This window comes from Watersipora subatra, chromosome 6 (genome assembly GCF_963576615.1).
Source record: "Watersipora subatra chromosome 6, tzWatSuba1.1, whole genome shotgun sequence".
Classification (NCBI taxonomy): Eukaryota; Metazoa; Bryozoa; class Gymnolaemata; order Cheilostomatida; family Watersiporidae; genus Watersipora; species Watersipora subatra.
The window spans coordinates 13734114-13753970 of record NC_088713.1 but is presented as its reverse complement, the minus strand read 5'-3'; the positions used below and the strand labels follow the sequence as shown (position 1 = coordinate 13753970).

Here is a 19857-nt window from a genome sequence, read left to right as displayed (position 1 = left end):
TCGAGATGGCTCCTCGTATCCTCTCCCAAGTGGTCCCGTCCACGAAGCGCTCGGTCCTTATGATCGGCTTTCTGCTGGGCTTGGGAAATTTTAGGGACTGATTGGACTCGGTCTCTAAAATGTAAGAGACCCAAGCCGTCTCAGCGGTCTCAGCCATCTTGGCCACCTCAATCTCGGCCTCCCAATTCAGGCTCTCGCGTATTTCGAGTACTTCCTTGGCAGTCGATGCTGTCAAGTCGGCTGGAGCCGAGTTGCCGGTGTCCTCTCTGCTGTCGGAGATAGAAATTTAGCCAACTATTCCTGCTGGTCGACACTAGCCGATGACCGACAGAGTGTCCACCAGGTTTGCTGACTCCACCATAATTTCTGAGCTCATTCCGCAACACAGTTGCAGCAATTTAATGGCATCAGTTTCATGATATGACAATTTGTACACACTCTTTTCCAGCGTTAGATTTTACAAAATGAGTAATCCTGTGCTGTAAAAGAATTAATTTGGTAGCGAAAAAGTTTGGGAAATCATTAGAAGCCTCTACTTTTGAGCAAATTCTTACACTCTATGCTAAAAATCACTGTTAATATTCAACACGTGCAATTTTTAACGGGCTGAAGTTTTTCAGTGTAGATGGAAAAAGCTGCAAAAAATGAACAACAAAAAACCAACGAAACATAATTATTCAGCTCCAATTATACATAGTTTTTTGTGAAATTAAGTCTCACCTCATGTTTTTGTCGCAAGTTCTGACTCCTGCTAAATTTTCATTAACACAATTATGTTTATGATGTAATTTGTAATGGAAACTCATTTTTCTTTGGTTTTTCTGCTTCGTTTATTCAGTTTTGTCAACCCTGATTTGAAAACCATCAATATGATGTGATTATTGGTTTTCAATGAATGATTATTTATGGTGTGCATGGTTAGACTGTTGAACAGTAGACCCAAAAAAGAAAAAGGTAATCTTGCAGAAATATCCTTCTTTTAGAAACTTTTGCTTCAATGTGCGACAAGAAGTCTGAAGGCTAGACTTGAAACCGTCGTAATAATTTTTAACTTTTTTTACAGCCTTGCTTCACTTCCCAGCTTGAAAGAGCTGAACCTCTCATGCAGTAAAATAGATTCTGCTGGTCCTGTTGTCATCAACAATCTGGATTCACTAGTGAAATTTGACATGAGCTCCTGCAACCTTTCCAAATCGCCACTCAGGTATATGTAGGTGTAAAACAATATCACAATAAAACTTTTTGCAAAAGATTGTCTTGTTTAAAAACATTGCTGACTGAGTTTCTGAGTTTAAGATCGTTGCACGATACTGAAAGTTTAAATTCAAAAACTGTAAATAGGAAATTAAGCTGCAGTATAAATAATTAGCCTGTCCTGAACTGTAACGCACTATATCATAGTAAAAAACTTGTCACAGCATTACAAACCTATCTCAGCCTGTGCCGATTCACTCTGTGATAGATATTTTTAAAAATAATTTTATTGGTGTGTAAAGTAAAAAAAACAAACAAATTACCAACGTCAGTAATTAAAATAGATTATATACTAGTGTTTTAAGGTAAAAAATTGGCCATCAGCACGCATCTGCAAGCTGTAAATGTTGCTAAAAGTTACTCTTTATTTACACGAAAATTATGTATTCCCAATGACAATGCATCAAAGTTTTGCTAGCCTTAAAAACTGTTTGGATACTAAAATCAACTAGTTCAGCAGAATATACAAATATACATGTAAATTGAAATCAGAAGATATCAATTGAGTTCAAACAAAATCAACAATTGTAATGCATATATCTAAGCAATTGGCAAAATATTTTTGATCAAAAAAAGTTAATCGCGGTTTCTTCCTGTGTTATAAGTATTGTTTTTATGCAATATTTTTTTCATTATATATTTAGACAACATGTTAGGTTATTATTATTTTATAAGTTACAAAATGCACTTATAATTTGTCTTGCCTCAAAACCTCCAAGTGAACGCCATGGCGTTCTCTTGTTCATCTCTTTCTCCATGGTGTTAAAAGTTTGAGAGTTATATAAGAGCGAAGAATCCATTGACTACTTTTTATAGGCTTTTTAAGCATACGAAAAACTGAAATTAGATGGCTTGTTTTAATAAAAGTAAATAAGAAACTATAATATTCTAAAAGTGCATGTTAATATAAGATGGAATCAAAACAATGTTCTACCTGTCTAGATCTACAACTGAAGAAAGTTGTTTGTTTATGTAATAATATGGAGTAACTGGCAGATTGATGGAGAATATTTCACACCAGTTTTTTAATTACCGTAAAACCTCTATTTGAATGCCATTTTTATCTGAACGCCGCCTTTATCTTAATACTACCTCTAATAAAACACCACGGAAAAGGGTGGAATCAGCTGTTCCATCCTTGAATCGAATGACACTACTATTTGACTTCTCTGATCTTTATGAACCACAATAGAAAGTGGTCAATAAAAAAGAGTCCAGAGGTTAGTAATAGATATGAAAAATTGTGTTATATTGGTTACATTGTTATTTTCAATAATAAAAATAGTACTATAAATGTTTATCGATACCGATTAATTATTTTCTGTTGGATTTGGTTGCTATTATAGCTTTCATGGCCGGTTATTTAAGAATTTTTATTGTCACAAGATTCAAAACTTGACCCTGGTTCAAAGTCGCTAAAGTCTAAATCTGATCAATTTTCTTCAGTTCGGTTCATATTGTATATTTCAATCAAAATAAAAAACTGTAAAGCGTCAGATGAACAATGTATGTTATGTGATGACTGCCATTAGTATAGTGTAAGAAAGGCGGCTTTGTACCTTAAAAGCATTAAGTCTTTTCTTTGAAACTTTAAAAGCAACAACATCAACATAATTAATAACTATATCCTGCAGTGTTTTACTCAAAGCAGTTCCTTGTATAACTCAATCTGATACTTTGACTTGAATGAAAATAAAAGAGAGAAAACACTTAGGTAGACAGCATTAATGTTGCTCCGCATGAAAAAAGGTACAAAATATACGCAAGAATAAAATTGCTTTGCCTACAAAGGGTAATTTTTTTGTTCTCAAATTTCTGACGAGCTATTTGATATATACATGTAAAATGCGACCCACTATTTGAATGTCACTTCTATTAAAACTTTACTTTTGGGAAGGGTTGAAAAATATAGAACACATATTATATGTGTTAAAGTTATGGTTGTATGGTAACTTGAAGCAGTAATACATTCATTTATCCAACAAGCAATATTTCACTAAGTTAGTGATAGCGACTATATACACAGCTAAACCTAGCCCTACAGCTAACCTTAAATTTAACTCAGGTGATGTATGTTCTTTTAGTTTCTCACATCACATATCTCCGAATTTGACAGTGTACTTGTTCAATTTGACAAGCAGAGTTTTACTAAGAAGGTAATAAAAAACATGAATTCAGCTATCTCAAAAATACATCACTCAAAGCTTATTAAGTTTTATGCTTTATGTGGAAAATGAATAAGTTAGCTCTTTTGCTACCACAAGCCGTATAGCATGGGTTGGCAAAGTGTTTGTGCGTAAAAAGCGGCAAAGTGTGATTCTAGTAGGCTTCGCAATTGTAGGCTTCCTACAATTAAAATAATCTGTTAACGTTTAGCAATACAAAAAATGTCTACAGCCAACTTTGATTTTTTTATTTAGTTTACGTCATTTTATCACATTATCTTATTAGCAATGACTAATCATGCCACATGCATTAAAAGCTGAGGATGTTTCACTATCGCTAGATCGGTGAAGTTTGAGTAATTTCTATTGATTTTTTTTACCATTAGAGAGTGATTATTTTGTTTTTAGCTGTAATAGTTTTGATAAATCATTTGTTTCGGACTCGCTCACAGTTGTAGCAAAATTACCAAAGAACTCTCAAAGCTCACTTTGTGTCATAGTTGTGGCATCTCCATGGCATTATCTGGCTTTGTGATTTGGCAAACTATACATTGTTTTTTAAATATAAGATTTTAAAAAGTATGCAAATTATGTCCTGCCAAAAAATTATTTGATTGCGAAAAAGTTGGGGTAATTGTTAAAAACCTGTTTAGACCAGCTTGACATAATTAAGTGAGCAACATATAAAACATCAATAGAAAGTTGAATTGAAATTTGAGTTGATTTGAAATGCCAACTTGACATTGAAAGTCGGCAACATATTAAGTGAAGCGATAGGACATACTTGACACCCTGCTGAAATTAATTTTCAATATGGAATGAAGTTCACTAAAACTTTGTAGTTTTTTATGTGGGGTAGAGGGAAAAAAACAGAAAAAAATAATAAAGTTTTCCAGATATATTTCATAGCTATAAAAACCTTTTCATGGCGGTGAAACTGTGAAAAGCCAACCACCTTTGCATTGATTCTTTATTTAACAATAAATATTTAACAAAATATAATTAATAAGTTTCGATAATACGTAGTCTTTGTAAAGTTAATTTTTACCTCATCTTCTTGACAGTTTGTTCCCCCTGCCAAGTAGCACTCACGGTACAGTATCTCTAATGTAATTTAGCAACAAAACTCATTTTTCGCTAATCTTTGTTGTTCAACTAATCAGTTTTTCAACTCTGGGTGCACAATGCTCAACATGATGTGATTGTTGGTTTCCATTGAGTGACTACACCATATACGCCTGGTTGATTGGTTGACTTGCAGAACCAAAGAACAGAGCACAGTGTATTTTCATAAAGGTTTTTGCTTCAACCTGGAACAAATAACTCTGAATGCACAAGTTGAAATCATTGGATAATCTTGAACCTCTTGTTACAGACTTGCTTCACTGCCCAGCTTGACAGAGCTGAACCTATCTGACAGTAAAATGGATTTTGCTAGTCCTGTTGTCATCGAAAATCTGGATTCTCTAGAGAAACTTGACATGCGCAATTTCAACTTTTTCAAATCGCCACTCAGGTAGGTGTGAAATAATATCAAACAAAAAACCTTTACAATACTTTTGTGTGTTTATGAACATTACCGTCTGAGTTACTGCTTTTAACCTCTCTGTACGGTTTTGAATGTTTAAATTCAATAATTGTAAATAGGAATTTAGGTTGCTTTATTGATAAATTACCTGGTACCACACATTCTAACTGAGTTTATCATAGGAAAAGATTCGTTATAGCATAACAAATCTGAGCTGCGACTTGTTTATTCTCATTCCAATGTGATTGTGTGTGGTTTCACTCCGTGATAGAAATTTTTTTAAATCAGTTTATTGGTTTGGAATTTTGTGTTACACCAACTAATTATTGGCATTAGTAGTTACAATAAACTCGTCAATTATTTTTTAGGCTAAAATCTGTGCCTAGCGTGAATGTGGCCAAAAGTTTCTCTTCATCTACGCAAAGAATATATATTCTCAATGACTACACATAAAAGCTTTGCTCGACTAAAAAAATTGTTTGAATGCTAACATCAACAAGTTTAGCAGTGCGAAAATTTTTTGGTGCCGGAAAATATGGATTTTTTTCAAACAAAACCAACAATCTGAGTGCACCTGGCCAAGTAAACGATGGAATATGTTGATTCAAAAATCATTAATTTTTTGTTCATGTGTTATGAGTATTGTTTTTATGTTATTTGTTGTTTAATATATGTTTGGGTCAAAGGTTGAGCTATTTTTATTGTACAACTTATAAATTGAAATTATAAGTTAATTTACATAGAAACCTTTGTATTTCACAAAAAACCAGTTTTGGCTACAACATGTTGCAAACAATAGGTGCAATCAATAGGTGCAATGAGATTTTACGCAATAATATTAAATATAGTTATAAAGTACAATTACACCTATCGATTTGGAATGATGAACCATTTTTGCAGTTTGGTTGATTCCCCCAGTAAAAATTTTCTTGATGTGCCACTGGCTTTTAATAACTTGACACAAAATTCTATAAGGCCATGACGTTCTTTTTGCAACCACTGAACGGGCTCAATCAGCACTGCAGCAGGAATGCTAGCTAGTTTATGATATGATTTTGCAACATTGCCACATTTTTAGCATAATTTTTTTTTGAACCGGACAGAGATTTGCTGGCGTTCTCCAGACCATATCTGGAAAATTTTGTGTCAGCCTGAATTGCGGCGGTCAGTGGAGGGGTTGTATGGGCAGTAAATATATATTATAGTTTGTTTTGGACGATAGTACAAAGCCATCTGCTCTTGACCAGTTTGCCAAAAATGTATTGTCCAAAATGAATAAGTTAGTGCTAATAGTACCAGCAAAACAGCAAAGTGTAGCAGGTGAATTGTTACAAGTTATTTATTGCAAAACAATGAGAGCAAATTCAATAAAAAACAGTAAAACAAAAAAGCTAAATTATTGCTTGTTTTGCTTTAACAAAATTAGATTAGGTTTCACAACATCTGCCTGGCCAGGCATTTTCTTCCAGCATAGCTAACCTTTACACTTCAGGGTAATGCTTATAAATTTACAGTTAAAATATATATTAATTTACTTTTGTTACTTTAATAATTAACATTTTGTCTTTGAATGATTATCGGAATTTTGTGATTTTTTGTGTGAGTTTTTTCATAAACCCTTTTCATGAGCTTCAAACCTCAAATTCTTAGATCTTTGATTATGAAACTAGACTGTTGAATCATTCGCAAAAAATAAATATACTGCCATTAGGTTGAAAAAGTCATCATTTGCATCGGTCTCATGTGATTTATGCTAAATCTAAGGTTATTTTGAAATTATACTTTTATTATATTTTAGACTCTGTTTAACAGATGCTTGGCATATACTAGTTTTATCTGTGTTTAAAAACCAACATATACTTGTAGTAAATAGAACTGGAACAAAACTGGTTTACTAAACAATAGTTCTGGTCCTAAAGAAATACATTTCTGGCAACTTTTTTCTGTCAATTTCTTTGGAGATTAAGTGGTATATGATAGATAGTAAGCTTTACTGGTGATTTTTAAAAATATCAGTAAATCACTTCAAAGCTCTACGGAGGTGATAGAAAATAGTTCACTGTGATTTTTAATCAAGTTTCTGACTGCTGCTCAAAGTTCAAAAACTGTGGCATTGAACCCGCGTTTCCGATTTCATTCATATTATGTATCATATATCTAATAGGTTGATAATTTAATTGTCCAATTTGACAAGCAAAGTTTCACTAGGCAAGTCAAAAAAAACATAAACTCAGCTCTCCCAAACTTACGCCACTCACAGTCTATGAAGCTTGATGTTCTATACGTGAAGAAAACATATAAGTCAGCTCTTCAAACGATTCGACAAAGTTTAAGGGTTTGACGTGTACACAGGGGCAACATGGTGTGACCAACTTGGCGTGTTGATCGGTCTTATGCATATAATGTTACACACGTGCATGTGTAAGACCAACCAAAAGGGTTGGTCTATAAACTTGGGGTTCATATACAAATGTACACTTTAATAAAAGTTGTTAGTTGCTAATTTATCAAAATCCACTTACAAAGCCAATTTTTCATCAGTGCGCCATCCACAATAACTCTACTGTTTTTGAAAAAAATATTAATTTTCATTGGTGAACTAATGACTGTGGTGGAATTAGAGCTGCTTTTGGCCAGAAATAGTCTTTTAAACATATTTTTGATTTGTATCGCCAGAAGGTTTTGCTTTGTTATGCATAATAAAATGATCAGGTCAATTTTGGGAATCTTATTCGTTTATGTTTTTTACCTGTTTTCTTGTAGACCATATTGTTTTAAAAATTGATGTTTGTGTGGTTTGTAAAACTTTTGAGTTTATTGTACATAGTCATCAGAGGTTATTATTTATGTTGCAAAATAATTCTCAATTTACAAGGTAAACTTTGCATATGCCACAGTCACTAGTCCGTGTTTAATAGCTGTGAACTACTCACTGCTATGTGATCAAAAAAATTTAAGGTAGCCAATGCTTTGCTGAAATTGTTTTGAATTTTAAAACAAGCATGTTTATTTTGGTTACGTGAACTGAGCTAAATTTGTACATGGATGGCAGTGAAAGGGCCAAACACAGAAAACACAAAAATATTACACGAGTCTATCGAATACAATCCGACATGACTAAACTGAAAAGCTGGTTGATCATTCTTAAGTTGCAGGCATATTTTAACTTAATAGTTATACCTAATAATAGTGTGTGAAAGTTCATGGCTCCCATGGATATGTTTGCAAAAGTTTTGAGCCATAACCGACTTTTCTGTGCAATTGAACATGATTTATATATATATATATAAAATTGTTTCCTCACCTCGGATACCCCGTATGGGTGGTAAATTCTGCTCTAATTTGGGTCTCCTACCAGAGACTTGGGAGTTTGAGCACTCGCCTCAAGATCTTAGCTGTTCCCAATAGCGCACTTTTCTGCAACTCACCTGAGTTGATTGTTGTTGGTATTTGGGCAAGCCACATTTTATGCGCCGGTGTTATTGCGCCCAGTGCCACAATGACTACTGGGATTACAGTTGTTCTTACATTCCAGCATTTTTCAATCTCTTCTCCAAGAGGGATATATTTCTCTACATTTTCTTTTTCTTTGCTGGCTATATTGTAGTCATTGGGTACTGCTATATCTATTATAGTAGCCCTCTTGTTCTCCTTGTCTACCACCACTATATCTGGTTGGTTTGATAGGACATGCTTGTCAGTTTGGATGTAGAAGTCCCAGAGGATCTTAGCGCAGTCATTTTCATTGACCTTACCAGGAGCTTCCCACCAGTGTTGTAGTTTATTAAGGCCATACTCATCACATAGACTTCTATACACAACACCTGCAACATGATTATGCCGCTCAGTGTATGCGTTTCCTGCTAGCTGCTTGCATCCACTGATGATGTGTTGGATGGTCTCAGGTGCATCTTTGCACAGTCGGCATCTATATATATATATATATATATATATATATATATATATATATATATATATATATATATATATATATAAATATGTATATATATATATGTATATATGTATATATATATTTTGTTTTATCTTGCACTACAATTTTATTTTTTTCTTAATAGTAAAATATGAATGAAAACTTGTCAGAATATTTAGATCCGCTGAACTTAGTTTGAAAACAACACAACATAATATTTCATTATTTCCTACATTGTTGAAGTACAATAACATAATATAACGACAATTGATGGATATGCTTACATCATTATTGACTCATAGAAGTCAATCAACTCAGCAACTTTTCTTTGCATTGCTAAAATGTAAAATAATTTATATTTTTCTAAAAACTACATTTCTGTTAGACTTCTGTATCATGAACTAAACTGCAAAATAAGTTTACCAGACATTGTACAATTTTTCATAAAATTAGGCTTATTATTAGGTTAGTGAAGCCAGTTTTACTCATTGTCTGAGCTGCAATTTAGCGGTAATTACAAACAAGTATTTTTCTTGAACTTGATTGTCCCATATCTATTCAGCAAAAACAAACACCTGTGCATAATGTGTGCTTATGATTTTTTAACTAAAATTGGTACAAATAACTTTTCAGTTTTTCTTTCACTTGGTCTCGTTTTTAATTGCACTGTATGCCATTGAGAAAAAAAGATGTATTTCAGTTTACATTACAGAATCCGTAATGTAAACTGAAATAAAGATTCTGTAATAAGTACTTACATACATGTATCTATTACAAAATCTGTAATAAATATGTAAGTATTAGGAACCATGAACAGTTGCACATGTCTCCATAATCTTAATTTCTTCTAATAATTTATCTGATAGGCTAATCTTTCATTTTTAATTATCAATAAATCCATCAAATTTTTTTGGACTTTCCAATTTCCTAACACCAAACACTCAACTTCCTTTATGTCTAATAATAAAAAAGTTCTAATTTTTAATACTGTTATTGTTTGCATGAAGTGTTGGTCACGGTATTGACATATATGGTACATGTACTATGATGATATCTTGTGACAGGGACATTCATTTATTGAGCAGCGCATATTTCACATATTACAAAACAAGATTCAGGAGAAAGCCGGATGCGTCATAAAAAATATCTGAGTTTGTCATTTTTTAGTAAATAGTTTTTGATGTAAATTTTTCTGATTTTATTGTATAGCAATATTGTGGAAACTTAGGGCTGTTTGTTAATTACTTCCATCATGCGGTACAGCTTTGCAATTATTAAATAATAAAATTGAAGCTTTCATGTTTCATTCATAGCTAGGTGAAGAACATTTATTAATAATGCTCTGCAGCTTTATATTTGCCAAATAATTATGTAAAAACTAAAGTCTTTCAATCTTGTTTAGGTTTGATGATGCATACAACTCATTTTGGATGAAATATCATTTTTAAAGATTTGCTAAAATTTGGCACTATTAAACTTTGGACATTAAAATTGTCAATGCAATCCTTTAACTTTAATAAATGAGTATCATCAGGTTTCAAAACTTCATTGTGTCTTTTGTAAACTCTGGTTTCCTACTACATGATATTTCATCAGTATTTGTTTGTGAGGACACAGTTCCTAATGAAATAGCACAGAAGTCCAATAAACGAATGGCTGTTAATGTTTTCAAGTTAAGGTATTTTTTGAGTTTTGGGTCAAATTATACTTGTAAATGGGATGAAATGTAATGCCTTGGTAATGAGAAGTAAGAAAAGATTTTTTTATAGCAGCTGTATTAATAAACAGCTTGTGACTGTGAAATCCTTTTTTAATCAGATGTTTTGCCGGTTCTTTGATCTATAAAATTTAATATTTAAAAATATGTTTGGAGCCTGAACCATAAGTTATTATTTGTTTGAAACAAATTGTATGTTGTTCAGTAAAACCTGCTGTTTGATGTCTCAAATCACAAGCATTATATATTAATATTAAAAAATAATTAATTGGCTCGTGTAAACTTAACTGAAACAGCTGCAGACATTCCTACCATTTAGCACAAAACATAAAGGACATTTCACATAATGATTTCTCTTTAAAGTAAGTAGTGTTATTGTTACAACTAATGAAAAAATTCACGATTTAACCATGGATTAAATTTTTATAATTATTTACAATATTTACTAACTTTTGATGCATCATTGAGATAGTAAAACAGTTTTGTTTCAGCTTTCATTAGCAGTTTCTATGTTTTTTATGAATCAACAGACTTCATATCCTGTTGAGAAACATTAAAGTGCTTCTTCTAGTTGGTGAAATTGAGTAATTGTGTAATTCTCTGCTTAAGCTCAGCTCATATTTCATTTTAATTGAAATGACAAAATAGCAGTAGAATTTTTATTTTATTTTAACTGATGCTTAAATTACCTCATTTTAGAAAGGTTTAAAATGAATATAAACTTATCAGACAGCTCACAGCTGCTGCCATGCAGTGTGAGAAAAACATAACAACATGATATTTCATGTTTTAACCAAGATAAGCATGACTTACTGACAATATTATAAATTTCTAAAAGGTCAGTATCTAATTCAGCAGATTCACTTTTATTATTTGTGAACCAAAGGTAAATGGTAGATATAACCATATTCGGTAATTACTTCTTATTATGTTACAGATTAGATTCAGTGACCAATAGATGAGAGTTGAACATCACTTGCAATAAACTATATTCTTTCCCATTTCACACACTGACAAATTGATGTTGCCTTAAGTTATAAACAAACATAGAATACTGTCTTTTTATTTAATAATGCCAGCAATACTGTGGTTATTTATGACTGTTGGTTACGGATTTGATTATTACAGATAATATGGTTCCCTATGCCTGTTTGTTTCAGCTTTGATTTACTGACCAATCTAAAAGAACTGGATATCAGCTCGAATAAACTAGATTCTGATTCGCTTGTTGGTATGGAAAAGTTGGTGTTGTTAGAGAAGCTCAACCTGTGTTTTTGTGACTTGAATAATCTTCCGTTTAGGTCAGTATCTATATACACTCAATCGAACCAACTGGCAAGGTTCCGCTTTAATTTTTCGATACAAAGTTTAATGGAAATAGAATGCACATAGTAGACAACAGAAGCTAACTCTGTGTGCTATTTTCTTGTTACCCTAACAATAGTAGTAAAAATACAGGTCATTATATTGTTGTCTCTAATTATAATTTCTGATTCTCTGGTATCATAATTAATGTTTATAGTAAATAAAGGTGAGTTTTTAGTGTTGATAATTGGTATTCCTGGGAAATTAAGCAAAAAACTAAATGAGTAACCATTTGAAACATTATTCTTAAAATCAGTAGCCAATTAAATTTACCAGTAACTTAACACTTATTATTAACTTTTTAACAAGTAACAGCTCTCTAAAACTCAACATTTTTTATTTTAAATAATTAAATGAACTTTACATAACTTGATTATAATCAGGAATGCTTTGAAAGTCAACATAAACAATTAGTAAATGTTCAATGTTTTTCTAAACTTTGTTACACAAATATATTTATTGCTCACAAGTTTTTTATCTTCTTCAAACAACCTTTTAAAACAAACTAGTTAATTTGAAAACATTTAAACTTTTTGTGTCAGCACATGTCAGCGCGTGCCTTTAATGTGCATCCAGGTAAGCAAGCTTAATTAATTAAAGTTAACTATTTCAATAACAATTATTTTGAAGTTTTTAATAATAATTTTGCAACTTAGTTTTTTACCTTCATTTAAATGTGATTAAGCAAGCAACTCAAATTTACTGATAATCCTTTATTAAAAGTTTTACTGATGTTATATGATATAATAATGGCATGCTTCTGTCATGTAGTGACAATGCTTGGTAGTGTTCTCTAGTAGAGAAACACACTGCCAGGACTAGGTTTTTATAAGCTACCTTGGGTGGTCCCAAAACTTATCAAGGGCTTCTTCTGAAACTGTCAGATTAACCTGAAGGGATACATTTTTGCAACACGTCCAGTCTGACAGAGCCAGGTAGCCATTTCACTTGTCCAATCTGCGAAGGACAGAGGCGGATCTTTAACGTGCCCACATTGTCAGTGGGACCTCCAAGTTAAGGTCTAGATCCAAAAGACTCAACAATTTTAGGGTTGAAACCTTGCTGAGAGCTTTTTGACCGATTGGAATTAAGCAGGGCTCAAACCACCATCCCCATGGTTGAAAGTCAAAGATGATACCACTAAGCCACCCTGACACCATAAATAAGATTGACAGCAAGATTATTCATAGATGCCTAACAACAACCTTAGCAAACGAGTGTTATCGAGGTTAAAGACTTGTTTTCTTCGATCTAAACATTTATTTTAGGCTACGTAGCTATTTTATCAGTCACTGATTTTTAAAGTAGATTTTTAGAATAAAGGAATGACATATAATTTTTTTTTTAAATGCTTTGCTAATGAATACAGATAAAACATGATATAAAAATTAAATTCAATACGGCCAGCAACCAAATTGTGTCACTGATTAGCATCACTTCTATCATACTGTTCTTAGATGTACAGTCTCGCATAAATTGTTATTTAGGCTTTTTTATTTATGGTAAAATTAAGTTGCTGTAGCTTTCTGTTGCAGACTCTCATCATTGGCCAAGCTGAGAGATTTAAACCTATCGCAGAATCCTTTAGATCCTGACACTTTTGATGAAATAGTCAAGCTTGAGTCAATAGAGTATCTTGACTTGTCTCGCTGCCAGCTGACTAAACTACCAAGCAAGTCAGTCTAAAAACCTTTTTCCTTGATATGGATATTTAGTGAAAAGCTTTCGGTTGCCCATTTATTGAAATCCACATTTACGGCCAAATATTTATCAGTTTTCCAACCACAATGATTCTTGTTTTTTATGAAAAAAACTATTTTTCATTGATGAACTAACAACTGTAGTAGACATTGGGCTGCTGTTGACCAGAAATAGTTTTTCAAACAAATTTTTGCTTGGTAGTTTCAGATGATTTTGTATTTTAATGAATGCCAATCACTTTAGAAATTTAAGTTTAAATCTAAGGTGGTCAAAGCTTTGTTGATGTAAAGTTCTTTTGATTTTGAAACAAGAATGTCTATGCTGGTAGAATGAGCTGCATTTTACTTTGCTAAGCCTAAATTTAACCGTCAAAGTTTTTGATTGCCAAAAATAATTGTGTTCTTAAGTTATTCAATTCTGTTTATGAAGCCGAATCTTTATCAAGTTGTTGTCTACAACAATATGTCTGTTACTCAAAAAACTCATTTTAATGAGAAACTGCTTTGTTGAATGGGTGACTGTTTGTGGCAAGAAACAGGTATGAACTTTTAAAAACTAATATCTGTGCCGTGTTTTTAGGGAGCTTTGTTTTAAATACAAATAACTTGATCATAATAGTAAAATTTTAGCATAAAATAATACAATAATATTTTGTCTGGTGTAATTAACACTTGTGCTTATTCACAGTATATCAAAAAATTGCCTTCTGTAACAGTAGGTAAATTGTGTTTTTAGACTGTATCGTATTGCCTTGTCTATTCAAGTACCAGTATATAAAATACATTTGAATAAAAAAATAAAATTATTAATGCTTTTAGTTGTTAACAAACAGGTTTTAAAATAAACTTTTTTTAAACAGTCAATGTTTTAAAAACCTTTATTTAACCTGTATTTAAATCCTAATTTTATTTAAACACCACACCTAATGGAAAGCAACTATGGGAGAAGGGTGAAAAAAATTATATAAGTGCTGTACATATTCAAAATTAGCAAAAAAATGGTTTGTTAACTTTAGCAGTTATAATTACCCATAGTAACTTTATTATACGTAGTATATTTATTGGTTATGACCTGCATTAAAATGCAACGTTGCAAGGTGCAGTGTAGTGTGTACCGTAGAGAGTTCATACTTTCAAGACAGATGTACAGTATACAAATAACATAAAAGTTGAGCTCACTATAAATAAATAAAAGTTTAGCGTACTAAACACTTAAATATAAGTTTTAGTAGGTGTTTTGATTTTTTTTATAGAATTTCCATATTTTCATTAAATTTTTTTTAACCTAATTAGGCTAAAGAGCCAAAAAATGCTGTATTTGTATTGAAAGGAATTTTTGTCAGCAAGTTAAAATTAGTTGGCTGACCATCGAGTTTTTCTGTTTGAAGGATCATAATTCCAATTTTGCCACTTGTCGTAAAAGGAAAATATTACCGCCCACGAGAATTGCTGAACTGAGAACAATCGGTCATCGCGTCTTTTCCGAGTGTTGTGAAAATATTTTCGGCAAGCTGCATTGCGGTGTCTTTCCTATATTGTCATAAGTTATAAGCAAAACGACAGCCAAATATGAACTCAGGAAGAAATTTGTTGAATCATATGGTGAAATAAGAATCGTATGGTGAGGTAAAAAAATCATTCATGTTCCACTTCATGAGGTCAAAAAATTATATATCAGGGTAATCATATCCTAAAGGTGCACTGTAGTTGCTTTTCCAACTCAGTCTAATATTTCCGCACATACGAAAAACTATTTATCGCAAATGCTGAAGTCAAGTGCATTGAGGTCGCTCCAACAAATGGCTAGAACAAAATATAGGTAAAACAAGCATCTCTTCACCCATAAAATAGCTAAATTTACCCTTTAAAAAATCTGACAAGCTAGTCAAAAATAAAGCAGCTGCTATATTTTGAGCGTCACCATTAATACCACGCCACAAAAAGGGAAGGTTGTAAAATATAGCGATATGGTTCAAATAAATGTTTCACGGTATACACACTATTAATAGTCTGAGAATTCAAATCTAACACCACAGAATATTCTATGAAAATCTTCATTAAAGTTTTCTTATAATATTTTTGTCACAATTTCTCACAGGCTTCATGTAAGCCGGGAATAATTAAAAATGGTAGACTGAGAATGTAGTGCTTTGAAATCCAATACTTTTATTCCAAAAAAGTGATGTCTTTGAATACTCTAAATGTTATAACATGCATGAATAAGTGTACCTTTTGTTACAACAATTTATTCGTAAATTAAATCTAAACAGCTAAAGCAAAAATTGTTAAAAGGCAGTCTGACAGTAAACAGACAGCATTAAAATTCAGCATAAATAACATATTTTACTCAAACACTTCATTTAACAAACCACTTTGACACACTTAGTATTTGTTTTTTGAACCGATTATCAAAAAGGATCAGCAAAAAATTGTCGACAAACTGGTACTATCAATAGTTTAGTTGCATCAAGAACGGTTAATTTTTTGTTCTTAACTTAAATGTAACTCTGAAGTTTTTCTTTTATTAGCTGCAGCCTTCAGCTTATAAAAAAATGTGCCTTTAGTTTGCATAAAAAGTGGATCATTTTAAATGATTTAAAAAGTAATGTTTGATCAAATTATGCAAAAAAGATTTTTAAAAGGTTTAGCTGCAGGCCATTTACACTAATCAGCCAAAGTTAAAATTACTAAAAAATAACAAACAACTTTCATAGGATCAAAAAGTTTTAATTGACCAATGCAATTAACTCAAAGTAATTTAACTCAAAGCGATTCTTTTGAAATCCAGTTTTAATTGACAAACCAGCTCTTTGAACTTGCTAAAATGGATAGTCTAAGTAAACTAGTGAAGTTATGAATACCAGAACTAAAGTAAATGGGAATGAAACATTTGTTTGTAGTTTTGAAAAGCTGAAGAAATTGAAAAATCTTCGTTTGAGAGAAAACGACTTTGAAGAGTATTCCTCAGTGCTCTGGAGTTTGCCAAAACATACCTACATTGACATCAGTGATTTGGATTTTTCAAAGCAGTGCATAACCAGAGGTATTACTCAGCTTTCTTACCAACCAGCTCTAGCTACTCTATCAAACAAAGTTATTGCATATTGTAAATGCACCACATCATTACTGTGCAGTATGTAGTAAGTTGGAAGTTCATTACATTTTTCTCATGTATGGTAGGCATGCACTGATTATGCAAGCTTGCTCCTAAAGCAACGTTTTACCGTTATCTACCGCACACTTAATTCCATTGTACCTGAAACCCAATGATTCATGTATATGGTGAACTTGCAATGATCAACCATAGAAGCTACAGGTTTACTGCAGCTGTACATCTTTTGACAACGTGGACTAACAAACACTGCTGGCTTTTCAAACCTCTTTACTGTAATTTCACTGTGGCTGCACATTGCTCCAAGTTTTCACCCCGATAAATGTTGTTTGAAAATTAAACAAAAACTTTATTACGTATACAGCTTCAGTTTTTACTACATATTATATTTGCCATCAACTAATCTAATCTCAAATGTCTGGTCTAAACAGATTGAAAGTGTTCAAAATGTTCCATATCCGAGGAATTGGCTGCCTTCCTGGTCTGTTTGAGACATTTTGGTGACTGGAAAATGTTAAACACCTTCACTACCTTTACTCCCTTAAGTCTCCCATACTGCTGGACACCCTTTATAACGGAATTGCCTTAGCACCTGTGCAAAAACATGGATAAACACATCACGGATATAGCAAATCATCTCTAAAACATGTCAAAATAGCTTTAGGCTGTTAGTTCATCACTTTACTAAAAAGTGTACTAGTTAGCTTTTATTTTTTCAGAGTTCGTAGTGTGATACCATAGTTTTTTAGAGTTTTTAGATATTGAATGACAAGATTGAGAACCCAAATATTTTTTTCATGTGACAGTAATTCCAACTAGGGCTCCGAAACTTATGATTACTATATGTTATCTTACTCAATGTTATCTTGAGAATAGAGGTAAGCAGTTCAGTCAAACCACAGGAATAATAGTACTTCTCTGTTGGATCTGGTTTTATTAAACAACAAATAATATTAACCAAAACATCAATGCAGTCTTTCAAATAAATTGAATTTTTGCATTGCCTGTCAAATAAATAAACTTTGTTAACGCTTCATAACAAAACATTAAGCTTTTGCAGCAAAGTACTGAGGGTAGGATGAAATAAAATATTTTTGGCATTATTTTTGCCATAAAAAATTTTGTAAAACGTTAATTATGTGTGTGGTAGGTTATTAGAGCTAATTCTATGCATACATGTAGTTGAGACTTGGATATCAGTCTTTGTTTGAGATCTGCAGTTAGTCATGGATTCCACTTCTAATAGTTCTACTGCGATACCTAACAAGTGGAATCAGTTTTCCGCACTAGAATTTTATTTCAAATATTTTTAAACCCCAATCAACTCAAATGCCCGTAAATTCTTATGAAAGTATGAGAGGGATTTATCTGCCAATGCCAGAGCCAAGTTTTTCAACATTATGTTGTTGTCTACTAATATTTAACTTTGAGCAGCATTTAGATCTTGAAATTGTGTTGGTGTTGGGTGGAACTTAAATCAATCCTTGATTTTATGATGAGTTTTCATGAAAATTGTTGTGATTCCATGTACAGAGTAATGCGAAATGATCACGAGCAACACTCCCACTGCACCGATACTGCTTACTATGCAATGAAAAGTTATTAGTGCACTGCATGTACATTACATAATTGTGCAGTGGGAACAAATTGCAATGCAGATAGAATGCATATGATTTTAAGTGACATTTTAATTTTAAACAGCATCCTCATTTGTATGTGGTTGTATGATTATACTTTTGATTTATGGAGTTTTAAATAAAAGTTCAATGTAGTTTGTTGTAGTCTTCAGTAGCTTGAGTTTGTTTGACTCCGTAGCTGCTGACGATGAGGTGTCTTTTGGTCTGGTAGATTCAATCACAAATAGAGAAGTAGTTGATAAAGTCTGGTGGTTTGGTACACAATCAGATGAAGCGTTTCACAGCTATAAATAGATGTTACGTGCTTTCTGCTGTCTCTGTTTCAGTAATACAACTATATAGATGTAGATACCAGGCTAAAACTTAATTGCAAATAAAATTTGTTTTACATCTTGACATCAGTGAGTACTTATAAAGGTACCGCTCTGATTTGTTATTTTAACAGTTTTACCCTAAAAAAGTAATGAATGTCTAATAGAGCACTGTAAAAGAAGCGAGTTTTACGTAAAAGTTTTCAAATTTCTAGTCCGTGTAGGTTATATGTAGCTTAAGATACTTTAGGCTAGTTGAGCGGTTGAAGGAGAGGTAGCATCTTTGTTAGCCATCCCTCCACATTCAGTTGTTAAGTCAATTCAGCGGTTCACAAGCTTACAATAGAAACATGTTCGAAAATGTTTAACAATGTGATAATTTTGTCATCAACTTAATTATTTATCATCTGTTACCATTTGACACTTTTTGATTTATTTTCATCAGAATGTTTCACTGACCATTTTCAAACTAATGTGACAACAAGACCAAGCAATGATATTCACAAAAACAGCTGTTCACATACTTGGCTATTTAAAGGCGATGGAAAACCATGAGTACGTGTGCATGCTTGTGTGCGTGCGTGCGTGTGTGTTTGAGTGGGTCTGCGTAGATCTGTGCCCATGTGCGTCTGTATGCTGTGCGTGTGCGTGTGTGTGCCTACGTGCGTGAGTACGTGTTGGTGTGAGTGTATGTGTCTCTGACTGTTTTGTGTGTGTGTCTGTGTGTGTCTGTGAGTGTCTGCCAGAGTGTGTCTGTCTGAATAGGGTATGGTGTGTGTGGTGGGTGCGGTTTGTGGTGTGTGTGTGTCTGCGTGTGGAGTAGAGGGTGCCTGTGTGCATGTGGGTGTGTGTGCGGTGTGTGCGGTGTGTGCGTGTGCGCGTGTGTGCGTGTGTGTGCGTGTATGGTGTGTAGGGAGCATAGGGGTGTGTGTGTTCTGAAACAAGTACCAAATTATCTCAAATTGCAAATGCTTCTGTTGTATGCCAAGTTGGGTTGCGACCAAACAAGTTCGATTTCCACCACTCCGTTTTTGACCATGAACTGCTGTACCTAAGTTTTATGTCATAACTGATAAAAAAGCAATGCAGTTTCTTTGCAAATATTTTTTATTCTAACCAAACTTTGCAAAGATAAGT

At 32.8% G+C, this 19857-nt stretch overlaps 1 protein-coding gene across 1 annotated transcript; it reads left to right on the top strand.

Annotated features, from left to right (window-relative positions):
• Positions 1-869: 869 nt before the first annotated feature.
• LOC137398054 (uncharacterized) lies at positions 870-18703 on the top strand. Its single transcript, XM_068084155.1, has 6 exons — positions 870-874; positions 1064-1204; positions 4795-4935; positions 13496-13636; positions 16561-16703; positions 18588-18703. Exons 1-6 carry the CDS (start codon positions 870-872, stop codon positions 18701-18703), a joined length of 687 nt encoding a protein of 228 aa, XP_067940256.1.
• Positions 18704-19857: the final 1154 nt, after the last annotated feature.

Coding starts and splice junctions, on each gene's coding strand:
- LOC137398054 (XM_068084155.1), top strand. Junction 4,936..13,495: donor TTTTTCAAATCGCCACTCAG/GTAGGTGTGAAA, acceptor TTTCTGTTGCAG/ACTCTCATCATTGGCCAAGC. Junction 13,637..16,560: donor CTGACTAAACTACCAAGCAA/GTCAGTCTAAAA, acceptor ATTTGTTTGTAG/TTTTGAAAAGCTGAAGAAAT.